This window comes from Pteropus alecto, unplaced genomic scaffold (assembly GCF_000325575.1).
Source record: "Pteropus alecto unplaced genomic scaffold, ASM32557v1 scaffold7, whole genome shotgun sequence".
NCBI lineage: Eukaryota > Metazoa > Chordata > Mammalia > Chiroptera > Pteropodidae > Pteropus > Pteropus alecto.
This window is the reverse complement of record NW_006494614.1, coordinates 31,552,184-31,579,235: the sequence shown is the minus strand read 5'-3', so window position 1 is coordinate 31,579,235 and position 27,052 is coordinate 31,552,184. Positions and strand designations below refer to the sequence as shown.

At 34.0% G+C, this 27,052-nt stretch overlaps 1 protein-coding gene and 1 pseudogene across 1 annotated transcript in view; both read left to right on the top strand.

Moving 5' to 3' along the window:
• The window catches only part of GFRAL (GDNF family receptor alpha like), a 55,388-nt gene that overhangs the window by 6,261 nt on the left and 22,075 nt on the right, over positions 1-27,052 (top strand). The window contains exons 3-6 of the mRNA XM_006926820.1: positions 829-987; positions 11,708-11,764; positions 12,606-12,936; positions 18,006-18,256. Coding sequence (XP_006926882.1) covers positions 829-987; positions 11,708-11,764; positions 12,606-12,936; positions 18,006-18,256 — 798 coding nt within the window. The remainder of the gene's footprint in view (positions 1-828; positions 988-11,707; positions 11,765-12,605; positions 12,937-18,005; positions 18,257-27,052) is intronic.
• Positions 127-245, top strand: LOC112474893 (annotated as a pseudogene).

The following is a 27,052-nucleotide window of genomic DNA, read 5'->3' as shown; positions in this document are numbered from 1 at the left end:
ATCTTATGCATAAAGCTGAAATAGAAATATTCTCAAATACACAAATGAAATTATCTCAATTAATTTTATTCAGAAAAATGGGAAAAAATCATTGGGTATATACATATGGCTTTTTAAATTAAAGTAGACTATGGCCATGCCACCCTGAACAAGCCTGATCCCATCTGGTCTTGGAAGCTAAGCAGGATCAGGCCTGGTTAGTACTTGGATGGGAGACCACTTAGGAAGACTGGGTGCTATAGGCGTAAAAAATAAAAAATAAGGGATTGTAAGCTGACAAGGTCCTTGCAATCTGTGAATTCAACCAAGAGTTGCCTTGCCTAAAATAAATAAGTAAATAATAATATTTACTGTGTGCTTTCTAAGTGTCAGGACAACTTCATTTCCCATGATAATTTTAGAGCTACCTGTACATCTCTTGTTATCATCCTAGAATGAGATGTAAAATAAAATATCAGCTTAAAACAATAGATCTAATAAAATAGCTAAACTGATAAAAAAACTAAGATTGCAGAACTTTCTGGTCACCTCATGTAAAGGCAGCATTGATTATTATTGAAGAGCAAAAATTGGCATTCTTTCTAAGTGGGTCCAAATTATTTTAAAACTTGAAAAAAGTTAATTTACTTTAAAAGGTAAAATTGGGAGAAAACAACAGTAAAAATAGATATTTTTGCTTAAAATGTCCCTTACACGAACATCCTACAGTGACCCCAGAAAATCTTACTATAATAATAAATTACTTAGATTAATCTGTTAAAAGAATTTTGGGTATATTTGGGGTATATTCAAATTAATATCTGGAGTATTATATGTTTGCCCTTTGAAATCCAGGTAATCCCTGCAAGATGAAGGATTCATCAAGCTGCAACCTGAGCATCCAAGCCTTAGTGGAAAGGAATTTCCAGTTTAAAAATTGTCTCTGCTCTGATGACCTCTACGGTACTGTTAACAAATTGCTTGGCAAAAAATGCATCAGTGAATCAGGTGATACACTGTTATATAAAATATTTAAAGTCATAAAAACAGGACAATTTTAAAATGAATCACATCTATGTAATTTCATTTTTTAATTTTTCAGTTATTATTGGTATACGATATTACATTAGTTCTAGGTGTACAACATAGTGATTAGATATTTATATAACTTACAAAGTGATCACTCCAATAAATCTAGTACCTATCTGACACCGTACATAGTTATTACAATATTATTGGTGATATTCCTTTACATCTCCATGACTATTTTGAAACTACCGATTTGTACTTCTTAACTCCTTCCCCCTTTTCACCCACCTTCCCCACTCCCTTCCCATCTGCTAATGCTCTAAATATTCTCTATATCTGTGAGTTTGTTTCCATTTGATTTGCTTATTTTATTCTTTAGATTCCACATGTAAGTGAAATCATATGATATTTGTTTTTCTCTGTCTGACCAATTTCACTCAACACAATACCCTCTAGGTTCATCCATGTTGTTTCAAATGGCAATATTTCCATCTTATTTTATGGCTGAGTAATATTCCATTGTATATATGTACCACCTCTTCTTTATCCACTCATCCATTTATGGACACCCAGGTTGCCTCCATTCCTAGGCTATTATAAATAATTCTGCAATGAATATATGGATGCACATGTTCCTTCAAAGTAGTATTTTGGGTTTCTTCAGATAAATACCCAGAAGTGGGATTACGGAGCCTTTCTTTGTCTCTTGTTATAGCCTTTGTTTTAAAGTTTATTATGGCTGATATAACTATTGCTACCCTAGCCTTTTCTTTTTCATTTCCATTTTCATGAAATATCTTTTTCTATCTCTTTACTTTCAGTCTGTGTGTGCCTTTCAATCTGAAGTGAGTCTCTTTTAGGCAGCATACGTAAGGGTCTTTTCTTCTTCTCTATTCAGCCATCCTACATCTTTTGAATGGAGCATTTAATTATTTTTCATTCAAAGTACTTGTTGATAGATATGAAGTTATTGCCATTTTATTATTCATATTTTTGATACATGTTTTTTTCTTCTTAAAGAAGTCCCTCCAAAATTTCCTATAATTTTGTTTGGGAGATGATGAACTCCTTTGCTTTTTCTTGTCTGGGAAGCTCTTCATCTGTCCTTCCATTCTAAGTGATAGCTCTTCTGGGTAGAGTCATCTTGGTTGTAGGTCCTTGCATTTCATCATTTTGAATATTCTGTGCCAATCCCTTCTGGCCTGCAAAGTTTCCATCCAGAAATCAGCTGACAGTCTTACAGGAGCTCCCTTGTGGATAACTAATTGCTTTTCTCTTGCTGCTTTTAAGATTCCCTCTTTGTCTTTAAACTTTGGCATTTTAATTATCATGTGTCTTAGTGTGGGCCACTTTGGGTTTATTTTGTTCAGGACTCTGTGCTTTCTGGGCTTGTATGTCTATTTCCTTCACCAGGTTAGGGAAGTTTTCCATCAGTGTTTCTTCAAATAGGTTTCAATTTCTTTCTCTCTCTCTTCTCCTCTGGTACCCTTTGATGAGAATGTTATTATGCTTGATGTTATCCCAGAGGCCCCTTAAACTATCCTCTTATTTTTGGATTCTTTTTTCTTGTTGCTATTCTGATTGGGTCTCCTCCACTACCCCATCAAATCACTGACTTGATCCTCCATTTTATTCAATATGTTGATTCCTTCTAACTTACTTTTCATCTCTGGTATTGTATTAATTTCTATCTGATTCCCTTTTATATTTTCCATCTCCATTTTTATGTTTTCTATCTCTTTGTTAAAGTTCTCAGTGAGTTTATCTACTCTTCCTCTAAGTTCATTGAGCATTCTTATAACCACTGTTTTGAATTCTGCATCTGGTAGGTGGTCTCCATTTTGTTTCTTTTTCTGGAACTTTGTTCTGTTCTTTCATGTGGACATGTTTCTTTGTCTCCCCATTTTGACTGCCTTCTTGTGTTTGTTTCTACGTATTAGGTAGGGCTCCTAAGTCTCCTGATCTTAGTAGAGTGGCCTTATGCAGTAGATGTCCTGTCTTGCAGTCTTCCCCGGTCTCCTGAGTCAAGTGCTCAAGGTATGTCTTTTGCGTGGGTTGTGTGTGCCCTTCTGTTGTAGTTGAGCTTTGGTTGCTGTTTGTACATTGATGGGAGGAATTGACCTTTGGGTTGATTGGTTGTGAGGACTGACTCGTGAGGAGTGACCCTAAGGAGTAGGATTCACTGTAGCAGATCTCTGGTGGAAGCCCAGTCTACCCTTTGGGTGTTTCCTCATCAAATCCAGCCCTGGGTGTGTTCTGGCTCCAGGGCCCATCAAAAGAGGCCACTTGGTATGTATGCCAGCTTAAGAGCCTCCTGAGAAGGGCCCAACTGCAGGCCAAGTTTAACCACAGCTTGTGCACTTCCAGGGCCACCAGATAAGGGTCACTAAGCAATCCACAGTTGGCTGCTACCCAGCTGGGCTTATAGTTGCCTTGAGAGGCCAAGCCAAGAACCAAGTCTGGCTGCCGCTAGTGCAAAGCTTGGGGCTCGTCAGCAAGAGGTATGGGGCACACTGAGGCCAGATGCTGCTGCTTTGGGTTTTGTGAGCCTTTGAGAAATTTTAGGAAAGCCCACAGCATGAGCCACAACAGGCCATTTGTATGGGAAAAAAACACTGGAGGCAGCTTGGGTGGGCCCGCATGTTGCAAAAGGTATAGTCTCAGAGATTCTCCTGAGTGGAGTGACCTGTGATAACCAGGCAGGTGGAGACTCAGATATGGCAGCTGCCTGCATTAGCACTCTGGGAGTGGGGAGGGCTCAACAAAGTAACAATGGATTCTGCCAATGCTTCTGTCTGAGATAAAACCACCCCTCCAGCCCTTGCCCTGAAGCCAGACAACTCAGTTCCTCCCTGCCTGTCCCTGGCACTCTTCCAGCAGCTGATGACCTCTACGGTACTGATAACAAATTGCTGGAGCCCAGAGTAAGTCCATCATCTAGTAAGTCCATCATCTAGCCCTTTAAGAGGAGAAGTCTGAGACTCCTGCAGCCTTCTGTCTCACTCAGCCACAACCTCTGTGGGTTTTCACAGCCATAGGTTATGGGGACTTCTCTTTCTGGCACTGAAACCCTGGGCTAGAGAGCCTAGTGTGGAGCCGGAGGGAAGGGGCTTGCAGCTAAGATAACCCTCTTGGTTCTTGACCTCCACACTCAGTTGTGGGACCAGCTTGTTTTGCATCTCTACCCTTTCTACTAGTTTCGAGGTGACCTCTTATGTATGTCCCCAAGTTGTAGGACTTCTGTTCAGACAGATCATGCAACTCCCAGTGGTAGCTGTGCTGTAATTTCGTTGTAATTTTGATGTGGTCAGGAGAGCAGGCGAGCACAGCATCTACCTTCTACGCCATCTTGACTGTACCCCCCAAAACATATTTATTCTTATTGCTTTATATAGAAGTCTCTTAAATCAGACAGGGGAAAAGTAGATAGCAATAAAAAGTACAGACAAATACAAACAAAATGTGACAGTACGAAAAAATAAAAATACATTTCTTTTATATTGACCTATGTAGTTACTTTTACTGATGCTCTTTATTTCTTCCTATGAATTCTTGTTGCTGCCTAGTATCTTTTATTTTTGCCTAAAGAACTCTCTTTGATTAAATATTTTTTTATTTTTAATTTTTTTTTTATTTTTCAATTACAGTTGACATACAATATTATATTAGCTGCAGATGTACAATAGGTTGATTAGATCTTTATATATCTTATGAAGTGATTAATCCAATAAATCTAGTACCCATCTGACACCATATGTAGTTATTACAATGTTATTGATTATATTCCTTATGCTATACTTTATGTCCCCATGACTATTTTGTACTACCAATTTCTACTTCTTAATCCCTTTACTTTTTTCACCCAACTTTTTTCCCACTTGGCGACCATCGAAATGTTCTCTATATTTATGAGTTTATTTCTGTTTTGTTTGTTTATTTTGTTCTTTAGATTCCACATATAAGTACAATCATATGGCATTTGTCTTTTTCTATTTGACTTACTCTACTCAGCACAATACCCTCTAGGTATATTTCATGTTGCTGCAGATGGCAAAATTTCATTTTTTTATGGCCTAGTGATATTTCATTATATATATGTTCCATCTCTTCTTTATCCATCTATTTATTGATGGACACTCAGGTTGCTTCCATATCTTGGCTATTGTAAATAATGCTGCAATGAATATATAGATGTACATGTCCCTTCGAAGTAGTGTTTTAGATTTTTTCAGATAAACACCCAGAAGTGGGATTACTGGGTTTTTCTTTGTTTCCTGTTTTAACCTTTGTTTTAAAGTCTCTTTTGTCTGATATAACTATTACTACCCCAGACTTTTTTTTTTTCATTTCCATTTCACAGAATATGTTTTTCCATCCCTTTACTTTCAGTCTGTGTGTGTCTTTCAATCTGAAGTGAGTCTCTTATAGGCAGCATATGTAAGGGTCTTGTTTTTTTATCCATTCAGGCCCCTTATGTCTTTTTATTAAAACATTTAATCCATTTACAATTAAAGTAATTACTTATAGATATGTAGTTATTGCTATTTTATTATTCATCTTTTTTATATTTTTTTCATAACCCTTTGATTAGCACTCTAAGATATGATCTCTCTTCTTTACATTCCCAAAACATTCCCCAGCATATATAGACATACACTATACTATTCTCCATTGATTGATTGTAAATCGGCTTTGGAATTTGTCTCTCTCTCTTTTTAAAAATATGCTAAAGTACCCAACATGGTTCCTGACACTTAATAAATAATCGATAAATACATAATACATTTTAATTTATTAAATATGTCTGAACACCTAAATCATGTATCTATTCATAAAATAGTTACTATTCGGTTAATATGCATAGACATTATATAAACCCTGGAGTATATAAAGATGGGTAAGATAGTCCCTAGTCTTGATTAAAATATGGTAAAGTAAAATTGACATTAAGCTGCATTGTTTCATTTAGCCTAGCTTATTTTATTTATGTATGTATGTAACAAAATAGATTAGCATTTGGACAGGTTTAAAGATTATTTTAAAATATATAATTACCAATATAATAGCACTAATTATATGAGGACAACATTCATTCACATGCATCTTATTCATGCATGCCTGGATGTGCTGGTTATAAGAGATAAAAGAGAAGGACTCTATTCTAGTAGGAAAGCCTTATTGATATATAATTATAACGATCCATTGTGAGTTGTTATTTGAGAAATATGCAAAATGCTATAGTAGTATATGTTTCAAAACACACGAGTACAGAGGTTGTATTCTGAACAGTGCTTAGAAGAATGCCTGACAGTTTTTGAGTAAATATTTTCGTATCATGAAATCAATTATATTATCTTTATCTTGCATAAGTATAAAGCATTTGTAAAAACTAAGGTGTAAGAGAAAGCATTCAATGAAACAAAATGAAATAACTTTCTTTTGTTTAAAGAGGGGAAAAATAATGTGATTGGCTGAGGGAAAAATGGTGCAGTCAAGGATGTTTCCTTTGTGCAGATTCACTTGAAGTGCCTCAGAGAGATGAGACATTTAAAAATAGACGGTACACTTCTGAAAGGCTATGTTAAGCTTATTTGGAGTCTTATATTGAAGTCATTTTTCTAACCTTCTTTCTATAAAGTTTATATAATTACGAGCTTATTGGAACTATCTGTATAACAGGCATTTTCGGTGAAGGTGCTATAACAACCAAGGCGTAAAAATTGGTACTTGGGGGTAAGCGCACCCAAATCGTACTCTTTATTATGTATAAAGCACAAATATACATATATACATACAGTTCCTAAGCAGTGTATGTGTGGAATTCAAATTTCACAAGGGGATAGTGGAATTAAGAAAAAACTGTCTAAAAATGCTTGTTAAGGGGGAAATAATAAAAAAGTTTGAGAAATACTTTAGTATAGGAAATTTCTAGGAGAAAACGGAAATTCATAAAAATTTATACCAGAGAAATGATGGATTATTTTATCAGTACTTTAAGTTACATATGTTTTCTATCAACCATCATCAAAATGTAATGAAAAGACAAAAGAAAATGATGATGATAAATATCATCTAAAAAAGTGACTATTATTATTATTTAGTTGCACAAACTATAAATAATCAGTGTTTTACATCTCAGTTTTTAAAAATTCAAGGTTATTCGTCATAGCTCTCTAGAAATAATTGTTAATGTTTTTAGAAGATAATAGATATTGAAATATTTATAAAAGATATGTCATTCTTTTTTAGAAAACATATTAAAAGTTCATAAGTAATGAATTTTATTAATTTTTATTCAGTTCTTTTACTTTATTCATAGAAAAATCACCACTGTCCTTGGATTTATCTTCACAATCAAATATTACGCAACGGCTCCATCAGAAAGATACATCACTAATGGTTGAAAAAAAGAGTGACTGTGTCATAGCAGAACGTATCTGCCAGGAATCTGAACATTGTACTCTGTTGTATGAGAATTTTAAGGAAACCTGTGGGAGGGAATCAGAACAATGCAAGACTTTTGATAGAGGCCACCTGTGTGCAGTATTAAAAGAAAGTCTGAAAAAAACGATCTTGTGGAATTGTCAGTGCAATGACCCTTCAAAAGTAGAGTGCATTGAAATTTGGAAAAGTTTGTTTGAAGACAATTGTATACAGGATGATCAAATGAATCAAGTTTCAGCTGTCAGTGAAGACTATGAAGATGGATTCAACCAGGATATTGTTTCTGGTTGGTATTCAAAAGATTTTAGGAACATTAAGTATAATCACAAATATGAGTTAACTAAAAAATATTTAATTTCCTATTCTAGCTCTGTCATTTCTGCCTGTACTTCTCCTAGGAAACTAAAATTTAAAAACTCAACGATTATATGCAAAAGAGATTGTGAAGAAGCAAATGCGAAAAGGTTTTAGTATAATGTTAATTTTATTCATTCATTCATTTATTCATTCATTGAACAATTACATATGAGACATTTACAATGAGCTAGGTCCTGTGCAGCAGAATTAAAAAAAAAAACAAAGAAAAAACAAAACTTTGTGCCCTTTATTGAAGGAGCTTATTATTTTTTAAGGGATTTTTAAAAATAGATAAAATCGGTAATGATAATTATCTGTTCATTTAATAGATATTTCTTTTGCTTGCTTACCATGCCCCAGGGCATTTTCTAAGATGTGAGGCTGAAGCAGTAAGCAAAACAAACAAAAATCACTGCTCTCCAGGAGCATCCGTTTTAAATTGAGGTGTGTCTTGAGTCAGTTTTCCTGGAAATAGACTGAGACAGAGGTTGGCATGCAGAAAATGTATTGGGCCAAGGTCTCAGGAGCAAAAGCTAGGAGGAAGTTAGAAAAACAAGATGAGGTGGAGGAAGAAGACGAAATGCAATTTAATTGCCACAGTAAATTAAGTTGATTCCACAGAAAGCTTGTACCTGGAATGGCTTTTCAGGGATATCACACCCGTAGAGGCAAGAGACGTGATCTTTGAACCCCTAACATGGGCTAGTCCTTAGATACGAGCTGTCTCCTAGGAAAGTCTGTAACCTTGGGTGTGGCAACTTTCTTTGGATGAGAGCAATGCCAGGAAAAGGATCAGTGTGATCCAATACCCAAAATAATCCCGGCAGTTGGGGAAATTAGTACCTGAGGAGACCTTAGTAGTGAGCCATAGCATCTAATATGGGGACAAAGAAAATTAATCAGGATAAATTATTTTAAGGTATGGATTTTAAACATTATAAGTGCTAATGAGAAATATAATACAGGTAGGGGAAAAAGAGATCTGAATGGGTGGTTTGTAATTTTAAAGATGGACAGAAAGTTGCTCTGAAGAAATAACTGTTTGAGTAAAGATTGAAAGTGGCAGGGAATGAGGCATGTGGATATCTGGGGAAAGAGAACTTAACACAGAAGAAACAGCTAATTAAAGGTCCTGAGCTGGGAATATGTCTGTAGATCTGAGGAAAAGCAGAGAGGACCACAAGCTAGAGTTAAGAGAGCAAGGAACTGAAGTGTAGGAGATAAAATCTGATATAAAACTGGGGACAAGATCATGAAGGGCTTTGTAGGTCATTTCAAAATCATTGGCTCTACTCTGAGTGATATAGAAAAACAATGAAGAATTTTGGCCAGGGGAGTGTCATGGTCTGATTTATATCTTTAATAGGATAATTCTTGTTTTTGCATTGATAACTGAGTAAAGAGAAACAAAGGCCCAAGTGGGGAAACAGTTAGGGATTTATATAATAATGGAGCAAAAAGACAATGGATGATGGATCAGTATGGGAAGTTGTCAGATTCTGGATATTTTTTTTTAATATTAGTGGATCAAATGGAAATGCAAGGGAAAAAAAAGAAATCAAAGTTGACGCCAAGGTTTTTGTCTCAAGTAAGGAGAATGATGTGACTGTCATTTTTAAATTAATGAATACGGGAACAACTACAGGAAGAAGAGGCTTTGATGGGGAACGGAGGAAAAGTCAGAAGTCAGTTTTGGATGTGTTGAGTCTGAAATGTTTATTAGATATACAAGTGAAGTTATTGAGTAGGCAGTTTTATGTATGTAATTGATATCTAAATTCCATGTATGACATATAGAGGAAATGAGATCTGTGCAGTAAATATAAATGGGGGGATCATTTACCAATAGATGCTAAATAAGATCATGTGACTAGATGAGGTCAATAGAGAAAAGCATGGTGTCTTGGATCAGAGTGGTAGCAGAGTAAGAAGATATCGACTTCTATATATATTTTGATATTAATGGATGAATAAAGGGGAACAATATGTGTTTTTACGTATATGATCTTAGAACTCAAATCTAAGCCTGATTGTTGTATGCTTCTATTTATTCCCATGATATATAGCCCTTTATTTCTTCTTCAGCAATTAAGCTATGGTTTAAAATCTACTCTGGGAAAAAATGTCCATACACATACATATGTACCATATAAAATTAGAATTTAAGAGCAGAGAATTTATTATAATACATTTCTCATAGCATATAAAACAGTATACATCCAAGATAGAATTTATTTTCCCATGCTAATTTAACCATTTTGTTGTGTTTGTAATAATTATACATATAGTGAGCATATTAATCTACTTGGGCTGACATAACAAAATACCACAGGCTTGTGGCTTAAACAACAAGAATTTATTTTCTCAGTTATGGAGGCTGAGAATTCCAGATCAAGGTCCATCAAGGTCCATCAAGGTCAGTTTCTTGTGAGAGATCTCTCCCTGACTTGTAGACTTCCTGGCTTCTTGCTATGTCCTCCTCACATATTTCCATGTTGTGTGTGCATGGAGGAAGAAAAGTGACTAAGGTCTCTAATGTCTCTTTTTATTATGACACTAACCCTATTAGAGCAAAGTCCCACTCCTATGACCTTATTTAACCTTAATTACTTCCTTAGAAACATCATCTCCAAATACAGCTACACTTGGAGTTAGGGTTTCAACATAGGAATTTGGGAGGGACACATTCAGTCCATAATGGTAAGTAAATTCATTGCTTATTTATGTTTCAGTGAGAGACTCCTGAATATGTTTTAGTCAGTAGCACAGCCATACTAATCAGTTCCAAAGCAGAAGTATTAATCTATAATAAAAGGTCTAGCCTAGATTTTTGTGTCTCTTATAAAAGCTGTATGACTCTCCGAGATTTGCTTATTGGGATTTTATTCCTCAGAGATACAGGATAGTGGACTCTAGAAGGGATAGTAATTCTTGAGCTGAGACTTCATTAGTAGAAAAATAAAAATCATGTATAGTTATAACAGTTAGAATAATGCAAGGAGTCTGAAAGGCTGTGACACACCTGGGGGTAAAAATAATTTTCTTGTGATTATAACACCATTTATATGAAGTAGATGGGCGGACAGGGAGTTTAGACAGTTAGCTCAGGTAAGGACAATTGAATCATAAAGGGACATTTATGCCAAAATAGAAGTCAATATCTTAATCAATAGCCAATGACAACAAATGAATTTTTATTTTAAAACAAAAAAATCGCACCACTCCCCTATAACTTTATGCACACGTCTTTCAGTGCTCCTTATGTTTTCTTTTTACTTTTGTTTATATGTATATATTTTCTTCCAGGCTGTGAATGTTCAATGACAGGGATCGCAGATTTGTGTCTTCAGTATCACATTTGTTACATAGGAGAGACTTAACCAATGTTTTGTGAATGAAATATTTTAGAATTGCATAGCCACACTGAGTTCACTTCCATTAACAGATTCTCCAATTCTATTTTGATTTCTAAGAACTCTGGAAGGGTAAGACAAACAGAGGTAGAAATAGTCTTCATATTGCATTTCAATCTAATTAAGATACTACTGGGAAGAGGAGGGTTTTTTTTTTTTTTTTTTTAAATCAGACAATATTCCTATTTTTTTTTTCTCTCCAGACAGATTCTTTATTTCAATACACATGGCCTACTTGTTAGCATTTGTTTTAACTTTCAAGTAACTGAATCCTCAGAGCAGGCCTGTTTAACTCACTTGAATGACATTTCTGGGGTTTGTTTTTCTTCATCTGTACCTCACTAATTTTGAATATCAAGGGTTAAATAAGTATTACATGAGCTTGTATGTATTTTTGCTTAATTTCTCATTTATAAATGTAGCCCACATTCTCCTATTAAATTTAGAAAATTGTTCACTAATGAAATAGTCTCTTTTATTTCTAGATAACTCGAAAGAAGATAATAAATTCATATGGAATTTAACTACTCTTCCCTATCACGGTAATGTTTATAAATTATAATTTTGATCTACATTATAAATATTGGCCAATATAATTTAGAATATAATTACTAGGCTTCTTAAAGATATGTTGATATAAAATAAATTGTGTGGCTTTTTATAGTTCTAATATTATAAAATACAACAAAATTATTGCATTTCTTCACTAATGTACCAAAGCAATGCTTTGTCTATCCATCATCTATTTACATTTATGCTGAGGAATACTTTACAATTAAAACCAAAGACTAGATCTTAGTTAAATGTCATGGATATTTTGATCAGAAAAATTAAATTGTTTGAGGCCAACTATTTTTGTGTATATGTTTGTGTATATGTACTTGTGTTTTCTAGAATGTGAGTATCTTTATATGTTGGAATAACAATGTGGAAACTTTTGTCAAGATTTTCCCCCAAAAGAAAAAGAACAATGGAATAGGAGTCATTTTTATTTGATTAGCAATGATGAATTCATCATAAGCTATAGAGCTCAAATGCAATTTCTGGAGATCTGTTATTTATAGTTGAGAAACTTGGACTAAAGAATTTTTTCTTCAGCTCAGTTTTGGCCCTACACATTTCCCATCACCTTTGTATCACAATACATATCCAGTTGAGATGAAAGATGATTCAAATAATCCACTATTCAGATCTCAGTAAATTCATATTAACTCAAAAAAAAAAAAATAACAAAGAAGAAGAAAAGAAAACAAATGTTTGCCCAAAATAGCCCATTGCTATGCTATTGTATTTTGCTCATAGACTTCTCACCATGTTTTGCAGATTCTGTAAGTTCAACTTTATGTTTACATTTTCGTGACCTGGGGATGTCATTGCTTTCAGGGATGAAAGGGATCTGGTCCTGTTTGGAAGTGGCAGAGATGTGTGTAGGGGATGTAGTCTGTAATACACAATTGGCCCCTTACCTTAAAGCTTGCTCAGCAAATGGAAATCTGTGTGATGTGAAACACTGCCAAGCAGCCATACGGTTCTTCTATCAAAATATGCCTTTTAACATTGCCCAGATGTTGGTTTTTTGTGACTGTGCTCCATCTGATATACCTTGTCAGCAATCCAAAGAAGCTCTTCACAGCAAGCCATGTGCAGTGAACATAGTTCCACCCCCTACTTGCCTCAATGTAATTCACAGCTGCCGAAATGATGAATTATGCAGGTGAGTAAAAACACACATACCTTACTTTCTTATTTCGGCACCTTATTTGTTACAGTCCAGTCCTAACACTTGATCTCATTACATTAGCTAGATTTCCCACCATTATACAATGTGATGTAAACAAAGCCAGACAATTCATATTTTTGAATCTGTAGTACATGTGTAGGATCTTTTTTGAAATTCAAATGCAGAACATGTTTTAGGATTAAAAAAAATCAGTATGCCAGGATTTGGTAGCCATGAAATAGCATTATTAAAATTATGTATTTAAATTACACTAAAGAATAATAGATTTGGTTAATAGACCTATAGCTTGTATGTCAGTTTTTAAATTTGCTTTTTTGGTATGATCATCTAGGGCTGTTAAACATCATAGAATTTTGACAAGGTGACTCTTCAAATTTCAGAATAAATTCTTTCTGTCTTAGACTGAGTATCAAGAAGGAGAAATGAGCTTGAGTGCAGTTTGAATATCCCCAACACACACCTATGTCATGATGTCAGCACTGAATCCATTCTCTTCTTCTCAACCTTGCACCCTTGATTCTAAGGGGAATTATGTTAGTCATTTATTTGTTTGTTCAAAAAATAAATTATGTACCTACTACTACTCTAGACATCGGTGTACAAGAGACAAAAATGCCTGCCATGTGGAGTTTATATTCTAGTGGAAGAGACAGACAATAAATAAGAAAAATGTATATTGTAAGGTAATGAGTGCTCTGGAGAGTAACCATAAGAAAAACGGCAATAAAACATAATAAGGGGTATTGTGTATGGACAGAAAGAGTTGCTATGTAAACGGGGTGGTCCCAGTAGAGAGCACTTTACCAGACTTAAAGAAGTGAGGGAATGAGCCTCTCTCAGTAAATATCCAAAAAAGATACCAAACAAATGGTATTTGTCTCAAAGACAAATCCTGACAATTTCCTCAGCTGGTGCTGAGGAAAAAACATGCGTGGCATTTTACAAAAGCAATGAGGACAGAGTGTGCAAGGGGGAGAGCAAAAGAAGTTGTTAAAGATTTAACTGGATGGGGTATGGGCAGGCATAGATCATGGAGGGCCTTGAGGGACACTAAGGACTTTGGTTTTTGCTTCAAGTGAAATGGAGAAGTACTGGAGGATTTTGAGGAGAAGTATGGTCTGGCTCACTTCTTGAAACTTCCACTCTGGCTGCTAGTTGAGACTAGACTGTACTTTTACGGGTAATTACTCCTGGGAATATATTCCAACACTGTGTTTTTTTCTTTTCTTCACTATGGTCTTCATTATCACATTTCCCTGTATATTCAAGATGAATTTATGTTTTGTGTGGTAAGAAATCCATATTAAATGTGCCTTTTTGGATAAGAATAAAAGATGGAGGAAAGAATGAGAATACTGTGTATATGATGAATCAAAACTATTTGTGACATTGATGTTACATGTTGAAGGAGCTTGATTTAACAACCGGTATTAAATTGTATAATTTTTTAATTCTTTTTTTGCCTTTTTGAATAATTTTTTATATTAATTTGTTTGCCTGCTACCTTCTATCAGGAACTGTTTCATTTTGTTTCAACGAATGAAACTCCATATATAGCAAATTTGTTTAAAGATCTAAATAAACATTTAGCATGAAGGAGTAGCTGTCAGAGTTTGACAGCTCAGAGCAAGATCTGTTATATTTGTCACCCAGCTTTAATACCTGGCAAATGAACTAAAAGATTTAATGATAACTTCCTGAAAAGGCTGGTTCTTGGTCAACTGCTTTCTTTTGGTCTTTTCACTGTCAACTATCTTTACTCCTTTACTCTCAATTACTCTCACTTGATAATGTAGGTACAAAGTTTGTAAACATTTGTTGAAAAAAGATAATACTTCCTTATAACACACATTCTATAAGATAAAAGATAAAAATCTAAACAGAGTGCTAGGACGCTGACATTTTTTGCTTCAACTTATTGCATAAAATGCCAAAATTCTTAAGATTAAGTTTTATTTGAGGATTCTGTCATGTACATGTTTATCAGTTATTTTATGGTTTATTAATTACTTGATTTTTCAAATTTATATATTCCAAAAATATGTTTTAGTAAAATATTATATTTCATCGATTCTAAGTTGCAAATTTCCACACATTTTAATGTCACTAACATATTTGTGATGAGTCTTAAGCTCAATAAAAAAATTTATTAAATTATAATAATAATTAATTGCCAATAGGTGATTTTAATTTTAATACAATAATGATATCTCCTATAATCAATAAAATATTAAAATGTTTGTTTACACTATTTTCCTCAGGTTATAAATAGAATATTATCATCTACCTGTCTATCACCTATCTACATTAACAAGGAAACCTAACATTTTAACCAGCCAGGAGACACCTTTTCGTTTGTTTGTTTAAATCAAACCCTGTAAAAATACAGATGTCTGTGTGAATGGGCATCCAGCTTTTCCTGATTTTAGGGCCCTAGATATGCTACCTCATTATCCTAAAATTATTTGCATATTCAACCTTCAAAGTTTTATATGTCTAAGCTTTTCTATCAAATTAAATTTTAATCATTAGTGATAGAATCTGCTGTATACTTCTTGAGAAGCCTCGTGATGGATTCTGAAGCACACATTCTTGAAATATACTCACATTGGCATCAATACCTTCTCAGATTGTCTGGCATATTGTTGGTAATTTGCCTCCACAGGGACTCTTGGGTTTAATCACCTCTCCAAAGTGCTTGGTGCAGGGTCTGGAACACAGTAGGTGCTCAAAAGTTGTCATATCATTTTCCTCTACTTTTGAATACTTTATTCTTAATTTTTATAATTTGTTAACGTATATATACATGTCTCCTCTTACATAATCTCCGTCTTTCATAGATGGATTTAGAGAGTAAGGACTGTGTGTCTTCAATTTTTTTTTCACCATTTATAAATAGTCCCTTAATGAATACTTTATAGAAGTGATGGAAATATTATACAATATTAGTAGTCAAGGTGAAAAGACAAATCCTGTCATTTTCTCAAGCAAATTTTGCCTCAGGGAGAGTTCTAGCTTTTACATTAAATTATTGTTAATGTAATTCAGATGGAAAAAAGTTTCCAAAAGAATAACCACTTCTTCAGTTAGGATGTTAACTCCTTTATTACTTACCTTTTTTTGCTGAAGAGCCTGTACACAGACAAAGGAGAGCCCTTGGGTTTGACTATATAACTTCTGTCCCTGTTCCAGATTCTTCAGTTCATGACAGATTTTGAAACTCTTTTATTTATTTGAAAAGGTCAAAGAAAGCAATATAAAGACTATTTTTAAATTAATTTCATCTAATACAGGTAAACACTTGGAAATGAGGTTTGCCAATTATAAATATTTAGGAACTTACAGAAAATTATAACACATTATAATTTTATATGTATGAACTCAATAAAGTAATAAAAAAAGGTATTTACTTAGAAAAATTCTAATTATTTTCAAAAGCAAAACTCAACAATATATACATTTAGGTGCCATGGATCATTTACAAAAGTTGGCTATATACTAGGTAACAAAGGCAAATGTAATATATTCTGTGTACAGAAGTTACACGGACCATATACTCTTTTATTTTGCAATGTTCTAGAAATCAATAGCAATAATAAAACAAAATAATCAACTCCATTTTAAAGTTGCTTTTAAACACTTAATTGTTTGAACAATAAACCAAAATATAAAATTGTAGCATAATAAGAAAATAAAGATAATGAAACACCATATATCAAAACATTTCAAACCTAAAATAAAATTTTTTAAATATATAATTTTTTGCCACATTTAAAAATTTCTTCCAAATAATTTAGGTAACTAGTGTATGAAAGATTTTTTTTTTTAATATCGAATTAAGTATCCATTAATTCATTATTTTTGCAAAATTTCACAATTAATTTCCTGAATGAATAACTTCCATAAGTAGATAAAGCATGCAACTTAAACTTAGTAAAACACATATTAAAAGAAATAAATGGCACCTAGGTACAAATTTATTTTTTATCTGCTTATAAATGATAATGCTGTCAATACTTGCATTTAGATAACATCTTATATATAACCCTTAATGGCATTAAAGGACGTATTTGTTCTGACCTCAAAATTATGTGATCAAAAATTGTATTTCTTTAAATATAAATTAATTTTTGCCAATGTATTAAAAGACTGATTCTGTTAAGATGACTTAAAATATGACATTATTAAATATAATGTCATTTATAGATTTAAGCACCATGTGGATAAATAAACTCATAACAAGTGTCATGTATTCAGAGGGTTTTCATACATGTTTGATGGTGACCCATTCAAGAAAAGATAATTTTAAGTGATAAATATTAAGGAGAAAAATTAATATCATTGGTTCCACTGAGAACAATATCTTCTAACTGTGAAAGTTTTAAAAATAACATTATTGAAACTTATTCAGCTAGTAAAACAAAAATCAAATACATAGAAAAGTTATATGAATGAATGTAGTTCTAATGGATAATCTTAGCCATTAAATAAACTCATAATGTTTTACTTAAAAAAAAGAAAAAGAAAACTCTTGCTGCCAAAGAAGCTGAAAGCATTTTTAAAATTCTAATTAGTCTGCTTAGAAATGTTGAGAAAGAGTATGGTACCTCCCACTCTGTGGGAAACTGGCTTGAAAAGTCAAGAACCTTATATGAAATCACTTGGTGTGAGACAATGGCCAAAGGCTAGTCACAAAACCACATTCTGCTTCAAAAAAATACTCCTAATAAATCTCCCAAGTAGTTCATACTGCAAATCATCAGCCATTGGAACAAAATTAGTAATGAAGGAAAATTCATCCAGGGAATCATAAACTTAACCTCTGTCTTTCATCACAAGAGGAAAGTAATTCACAAGGTTTCTCAACTTTTTCTTCTACGCTCTCTATTGGGAAGTTTGAAAGTAGGAACTTAATTTTCATCTATGTACTAGCACCTAGGAGTCATTTTGTTGTATGTTATGCTTTCATTCGGTGAGGAAGCACTACATGTTAATGTGAAATAATTACTCAGAGGTTAATTCCATTTCCCGACTCTTTCTAGGAGGCGCTATAGAACATTTCAGTCAAAATGCTGGCAGCATGTGACTAGAAAGTGCCATGAAGATGAGACTTGCATCAGTACTTTAAGCAAGCAGGATCTCATTTGCTCAGGAAGTGATGCCTGCAAAGCAGCTTACATTGGTACCCTTGGGACAGTTCTTCAAGTGCAGTGCACCTGTAGAACCATTACACAAAGTGAAGAATCTTTGTGCAAGATTTTTCAGTATATGCTTCATAGAAGATCATGTTTCAGTAAGTTATATATATTCGGTAAATTATATATATATATATATATATTTTTTTTTTTTCTTGTCTTTGTCTATTCGGCACAAAGTAATAACCCAGCACAGAAAATTTGTCTACAAAGACAATTTTGTGTTTGCTCTTCCATTTTAAATTCTATCTTCTGATTATGTTTTGGGCATTGTGTGTTTTACTCTTTCATCTGCAAGTGGTACATTTTTTCATTTATAGGATTAGTCATTCCTAGTTATTATTTATTGCTTTCAATATCAACAGCAAAAAAGGTTTATCCTACCTGATAACTGAATATATCAGGTATCTATTATAAGTAACAGGACCCCCCAAAAAACTTAGAGACTTGAAATGACTGCTTATTTGCTCATAATTCTGCAAATTGGGCGTGGCTCAGTTGGGTGGTTCTTCTGATAGTCTTATCTAGGGTCACTCATGTATCTACAGTCATTTAGTGGCTCAGCTGAGGCCAGACAGTCCAAGATGGTATTGAGTAAGCACTGGTGGCTGGGATGCATGGTTCTCTTCTATCTGACCTCTTTAGCAGTAGACCCTGGGATTCATGTGGTAAAGGCAACATTTCTACTGGCTAAGTACTTATCAAATGTCTGCTTCTATCACATTTGCTAATATCTTGCTGGACAAAACAAGTCATATAGCCAAGCTCAGTGTTACTGTGAGAGGGGACTATACAAAGACGTGTATATTTAAGATTGGATTCATCATGGGATCGTTAATTTAATAATCTATTATATGGCTGTCTCAACCAATGTAAAACATATTTTACTCTGGGATTTATTTTTTTCTCTTCTTGGTCTCTAATATGTCTGCTGATCTACCTGTAATGATAAGATGAAAACCACATTTTCTAAAGTTATTGTTTACTCTATTTTAGAAGAAAATCAAGATTTAGGACTTCAAATAAAGTGATATAAGTCATAAAGTGAATAAGTAGTTGAGAGGGATTTGTCTATGAATCATAGAAAGAACCTAAGGATGTGATCACATACTAATTCAAGATGTCTCCATTATCCATCTTCAGGGTTAGTCCATGCAACAATCTGAATTTCAAAACATCTCCAGGCACCTAGACTTCTTGTTATAATCACCAAACCATCAAATACCATTCCCAGGAGGAAATAATAGGGGTTTAATGTTTCATTGCAAATCAAACCTTTATATTTATGAAAAATATTTGAGAGATATCTGTACCTATACCTAGCTAATTACATACAGATATACATATTTTTATTTTTTCTATTTATCATCAGATACTAAAAAGATACACATTAGCCAATGTAATTATAATTGTGATTTGTTGTGTACTATATAATAAATATACAACTCAGTTAGTATGGTTTTTATTCCAAATGAGTTCTCTGTGGAATTTCTACAATTTTTATAATTGTCACTACAGATATATTTCACTTGAAATGATATCATGAGGAAAATTGCAGCACTATATATGTTGAGTCATTTTCTAAATAATCTTCCTCTGTAATTAACATTAGATGGTTAATTTTGTTGGAAGTAAAGGTTCTTATAACAAATGTCTCACAATATTGCAGAATGAAATACCAATTAAAATAATTTAAACCAATGACAATGTATACAGTTACATTATCACGGTTATTTATAAGTGCTTCCTCCATATTAAATAGTATCTAGAAAAAAAAATGTAGATCCTACACGTTAGTGACAACTCAGTTCCTTGGGCATAAGTTCTTTAAAGTGTCAGTCCCAGAAACCTATTCTAGTTCCAAGCCTGGTTTTCTTCCATGTGTTTTTAATCATTTTAATATCTTACTTTCATTATGTTTGGCTACTATAACTTTTACAGAACAAAAAAATATTTGTAGAGAAATAGAAATGACATTTAAAAATCCATAAACATTGAAGTACTACATGTTTTAGAAAAATGAAAATTCAAAACTATTTCTTTACTCACCTAGTAAGACTAAACTTTATGAGATTTTATTTTCAAACATTACCCACTAAAAGCAGGAATTGCAAGTGACAGGTTAATAGAATTAAAGGACTCTGAAAGGCCTTCTGTCACAGTCTAGGTACTTGAGTAAATAAGAGTTTCAAGCAAAAACAAGAACGAAATCCTGAGGCCTGGCTAGTTCTAACAAATCTTTATGCCCTGCCTCATATATTGGGAAGTAACACAAGCACATGTTTGAATGAACTGTCTCTCTTACCACTGCCTCCTGACTTCTCACATCACCCCAGCACGCGCAGGCATTATCAAAAAGATCCATCATTACAGCATGTTTCCAAAGCCCTTTTAGTTTCTGCTCGCTTTAGTTGAAAGAGGCAGAACTGAGTAGAATTGAGAGGACAGTTAGGGAAAGGTTTCAGTTTGTCCCGTTTGTTTGGTTTAGAAGCATTTTTTTTTTTTCAAACTTATTTGACCTCGAACCACAGTAAGCAATGCATTTTGCGTTAACTTTCCATGTGCAATGTCTTCTGTTTTTTTTTTTTTTTCCAAATTCTATTATTCTATTCCATTAATTCTTTTCAGTGTTGACTACTACCCACTAAATGAGTTTTATAACTCATTAACTTCTCTCTGAAGTTTGAAAAATACTTGCTCGAAATATAAATTCATCTGGATGTATTCAAGTCAGAGTCTTATAACTTTAAATATAGAGTTTATTAAGCATTATTTTTGGTCACATTTTCTCAGTTAATCTCAACAATTCCATGAGCTAGATGTTATTAATTTCTCAGTTTCACACACGAGATAAAGGAAGCTGAGAGATTAAATGGCTTGCTCAGGGTCATATACCCTGGCCGGCTGACTCACAGCCCACTACGTCCTCCTACCTATGAAATGATAGACAGACAGTAAGCTTGTGTCCCTTCAATACAATCAGGCAGAACCTCCTCGTTCTGGTAACAGAATTAAGCTTTGAAAGTGTGCTGAAGAGCCCGCCTGCCCTGCAGGACCAGACTCAGGCAAAGGAGCATCCTGAATAAACTATATTCATCCGCCAACTTCCACTTAACTACTAACCTGTGGATCCATACAGACTTACTTTTTTCCTAGTATCGTGCCGCACAGAGAAAACTTGTGACAGTTAGAGCTGATAGATGAGAAACATGGAAGAGAGAAAAATTGGTTAATGCAGAGAGGACCACAGAAATGAAAAAAAAAGAAAAAATTACTATTGTGTTTCTCAGTTACCCTGAAGGATCCAGCACACAGGTGTGAGTATACAGTGTACTGACAGGAATGTTTTCACCTTTCTCGAAGTTGTCTTTTTTTTAATGCCAATTGTAGTCATCTAAAAGCGATTTGGAAATAGCCCCATTCTTCCCCTAAAGACTCAGCTTCTGCTTTTTGAAGAGTTATTTTAAAAAATACAAATAAAAAGAGACTACCTATTTTTATCAAATCCTACAAGGAGTGGAAAGCATAGCAATACAATTGTGGTACATGCTCAAACAAAACTTAAAGAATGCAGAAATAAAAATAAATTAAATTTATCTCTCAATCTCATTCTCTAGAGGGTGTCAACATAAAGAAGGTTGGTGTACATTCTTTCAAAAAATTGTTTTTTACTTGTAGTACATACATAGTTCTAATACCTCATATATACCCAAACAGATGCCTTCCTTACCCTAACACATATATTTTATTCCATTAAAAAATATATACACATATATTTTTTAATGGAATAAAACGATACATGCTACTTTAAGCTTGCCTTTTAACTTAAACATATATGGTAGACACACTTGTAAGTATGTACATATATGTATGTATGATGGCTTTATTCTTTTTTAAAGGCTGCATAGTATCCTACTATTTATATGTAGTTTTTTAAACTAATCTATTAATGTGGACATTTAGTTGAATGTGATTTTTATTATAGACATTATTACAATGTTATTTCCCATTTTAGCTGGCATTTCCATGGAATTGATTTTGAACAGGAAGATTTTTTAATTTGGTAGAAACTAGAAAAAAGTTTGTTTAAATTACATACTTAGTGAGAAAAATCTTACTTTAATTTGTACTTTTATTATAAATGATGCTGAACATTTTTGAGTAGTTTGTTGGAAATATTCTATTTCTTTCTACCTATTCATATGCTTTTCCTAAGATATCTGCTTCTTTTAGTACTAATAAATGTCACTTTTGTTGTCTGTATCAGAAGTTTGTACTGATATGTGAGGATTCATGAATCTGCATATCTCTTACAATGCTCCTGAATTAATGGTCTCTTATGGCAAAGCAATGACCTGGTGTATCATAATGGTCTTGGGCTCAGATCTTGACCTTGTTATGTTTATCTGGGTTATATAAAGGGGAAATTTTGTCACTGTTTCTTGAATAGTCAACCATTCTTCTTCAACTAGATACTTTACATTGCCATTTTAAAAGATATTTTTAAAAAGTGATTAATAGTTACCAAAGAAAATTATAATATAAAAACAATGGTGAAGAATAGTGGTATCTGACATTTCATGTAAGATACAGAACATTATTATTATTATTTTCAGTTGTTTTAAGTGTCCCTCAACATTACATCTTTTTCTCCCCCAACTCAGAGGTCACCAGCCATACACCATTACACACATGTGATATATAACTGATACACACACACACTTAATGTTGTCAAGGGCCGAGGTTCTCAATTTCTACTGAAAATGAGAGTCACCGAGAGAATAAAAATTCTGATGCACAATAAACTAATAAAAATAGATTACATGGAGGCAGGACCTGGGTTTCAGCAGGGCCAATTTCATGGCATGTGGCCAGTGCAGTTACACAGGGCTCTGTGCTCTGAAGGGCCCTGAACATGGGGTCTCAGGTTCCACAGTCATCATCTTGAAATTCTTAATAATTTTATTTTTGAATTTATGTTTTGTAAATGAAGTCCAGTGGGACATATGTGAGGAGCTTGGAGACTTAGCTCATATGTGTTCTTGTCTCTTGCCGCTTCGCTGGGGCAGCAGGTTCTCAGCTGGCCTGCCCCACTTCTTAGTGCTCTGGGTCCCACTCAGCAGCCCTGTCACCAGATATTTGCCTTTTTATTATTTTTTATTGATAATGAGCTTTTCAATACATGGATATAGATTTTAAAAATCTTTAAGTTTTTATTATTTTCTCAATAAAAATAACTTCTCAATAATTTTCTTATATAGCTTTGGCTATAATTAGTTCTAGATATTGCTAAATATTACAATTAGTACTAAAAACCATCTTTTTATGATTACATTTTCAAACTCTTTATAGTTAAACTATAAAACCCAATTGACTTTTATAAGTAAATTTATATCAGCAACATTGTTAAATATTCATAAAATTTAATAATTTATTGAATTATTTTAAATTTTCTACATAGATAATCATATGCTCTTTAATAATTCTAGTTTTGTTTCCTCTGTCCAATGCTTACACCTTTCCTTTCTTTTTTTGTCTCTACCGACCATATCTAGAACTCACAGAAAACTATTGAATATAAATGGTGATAGCACATTTATCTCTTTGCTTTTAATATTCTCTCTTTGTCTTTAACCTTTGGCATTTTAATTATGATGTGTCTTAGTGTGGGCCTCTTTGAGTTCACCTTGTTTGAGACACTCTGTACTTCCTGGCCTGTATGTCTATTTCCTTCACCAGATTAGGGAAGTTTTCCATCATTATTTCTTCAAACAGCTTTTAATTCCTTGCTCTCTCTCTTCTTTTCTAGTACCCCAATGATGCAAATATTGGTACACTTGATGTTTTCCCAAGGGCCTCTTAAACTATTCTCATCTTTTTAAATTATTTTTTCTTGTTGCTGCTCTAATCAGATGTCCTCTACTATCCCATCCTTTAAATCTCTGATTCGAATCTCTGCTTCATCCAATCTAATGTTGATGATCTCTAATGTATTCTTCATTTTAGTTATTGTAGTCTTCATTTCTGACCAGATCTTTTTTATGATTTTTATCTCCATTTTTATGTTTTCTACTTCTTTGTTGAAATTGTATCTGAGATTATTGAGCATTCTTATAACCAGTGTTTTAAATTCTGAATACTAGAGTAACTCTATAACCTTCCTCTACGAGATCTTATCCATGGCAACAACATCATTACCCCTTAATTTACAATCTTTAGGACAGACCTCTTTTCTAAGCTTCAGACAAAATTATCTATCCATTCATCAAATACTTGATGTTTCCTCTGGGATTTTAAGATTTGCTAGTTTTGGGGTGATGTGCAATCCAGATGTTATGGTGCCTTATAGTAGTAGACAGGCAACCTATGAACTATAGAGACTGGTTATTACTTGTCACCTCCCCAGACACAAACACCAAACACTCTCCATCCTCCCACACACACACATTATATATTATAACTGGGACAGTATAACCTCAATAAAAACTCCCATTTGAAATAAAGGAAAATGGGAGTTATAGCACACAGTAATGAGATCCTCCTTGATATGCATTGTGAAGCCTCTCTGGCAGTGTGGATTTCCTTGGATAACTAAGAAGGACCACCTTCTGTAGCTCTGATTTTGCCCTCTGGAAGTTCTTCCTTATTCACCTTCCTCAATAGCCATATCGGAAGTAGGTCTGGTAGAGTATGCCCTCCCAAGGAACACAGTGCTCTCATGGACCATATCCTGCTCATTCAGTTTGAGGGATTGAAAGTTGTTTTGAAGTTTAATAGTCACACACTTTTTTTGCAAGCAGACTGGTGGCTTCTTTGGCAATGTAATCTCTTTAAAATGTGTTAGATTTCTAGTCTATTTGCTTATATTCGGTTACATGTGCCAGTATCCATAATAAAAAAAAAAATGTTTTTTTTGACTTAGTTCCCAAATCTGCCTTATTTCCTAAGTCTGCCTTATTTCCTTACTTCCTCACCCTTATGCACCACTCTCTAATTTAATGATTTAAGCTAATCTAAATAATAGACTTGAGTGAAAATGTAATACCCTTAATCTGATTTTTGCTGCATAGCTGGGTCAATTTGTTTAACTCAGAAATACTGGGCTTTTTATAACTGGAGATCTTTTTCACTCATATCTTTTACCACTTCAGATATAGAAGCGGTCAACTTTCAATATTATAGAGTCCTCTTTGTAATTTCTCTGATCTCTGCCTTAAAACCAGCCTGTTTCTACTTGAGCTCATATCTTTATTGTAAAATTCTACACAGTGCAGTCAAGACTAACAAACTCAAATTATCACTCTAACTCTTTCTAGTTGTTTTGCTCCTTTTGGGACCTTCCAAGGTGATTTGATGCATCACAGAACTGTCTTCATGGCAGGAAAAAAGAAAAAGGATTTATCCTTTGGATCCTATCTTCCACCTCTAAGGAGTAGCTCCATGAGCCTTGATTCTCTAGAAATTGTGTTTGGTATATTTATGAATGTTCAGTGGATCACAATATACATTTCAGCTGTAGTGACAGAAAAGCACTAGGGAGGGAAGAAGAAGGTATATGGCACGAGGTCCAAGGTTAAGCACTGTCAGGTTGCATCTGCACAAAGATAGATTAGGCATTTGAAGAAGCATTTTGATGGTAAGGAACAAAAGCAAATCCATATCCAGAGTAGGAATAAATTCCAGGAGGGCTGTGCCACTGCCTCCTACAGGGTGGGAGGATTTTGGAATCTCTAATCTTCCACCATCCTGCCAAATTAAGGGTTCATATAGGTCTCTGCTGTTGCTGGGAGATGTGGCATTCAACACTGGAGGAAATTGAGGGATCAGCTTTCGTGAGAGGTCCATTCTGTGGGACCTATGCATAGTGCCATCCTTGTTACCATAGCTACTCTTTTCGTGCTCACCACACAGGCAATGAGGGGCTGAAAAGAGAATATGTTGGCCTCTACTAGGCAGATTACAAGTTCACCTAACTGTTGAGGGCCTACTCTGTGGTGGATACTCTCTGCTAGGCGTTAACCTGAATACAAAAATCTGCCTACTTTGTGCTACTACCATGGGTCATTCTCAATCCTTTTTACCTCATTTTCTTGTCTACAGTCTTCCAAGTTTGTTCTTTTCATTTCTCTAATGAAGCAGTTTACCGCTGCCATCAGTCTTAATTTCTATCCACTTCTTTCTCTACAACATGAACAATCAAGAGTACTCCTAATGCTTTCCCTGTTGAGAGGATTTCCCTTCATCACTGTACTCTAAGGACATTTCTCATGGATTTGTGGTGTGGCAGCTGTCCATCTACAGTTAGCACTGATGAACTGTATTTACCTTTCTGGGAACCAATGACTTATTGGATTTGATAATTCCTAGTATTACATTAGGAGCTATATTTCAAAGGGCAAATGATCCTCCACCGTAGATAGCATAGCCTTGCTCCATAACTGGAGGGATCTGTGCTATAACTCTCCTATTAGGGCATGGCAGAAACTTCATATTCATCCAGAGAGTATGAATGTGATTGAGTGTATAAAGCACCTGCTACATGTTAAATATTCTACATATTTTGATTGCCTGCCTTTAAAAACCATTGTTTTTGGTTCTGGATTGAGGGCCACACCATACACAAGACTATACACATTTTTTTTACAAGTATCTTAATGTTTCACTAATGCCAGCTGATTCTACAATTCTTTTAGGATCAATCTTTCTATTATTAATTAAGAACCCGATGATCACAAAGACAACTCCAAAGTCCTGAAAAGATGGACAGTGAATTTTTGGTTCTCGAACATGTTAACCCTCGGAAATATTTAGAGAATTTGTTTTAAATATATATATGTGTGTGTGTGTGCGTGCACGCGTGCATGTGTGTGTATGTTTGAGTGTATGTAAGTGTG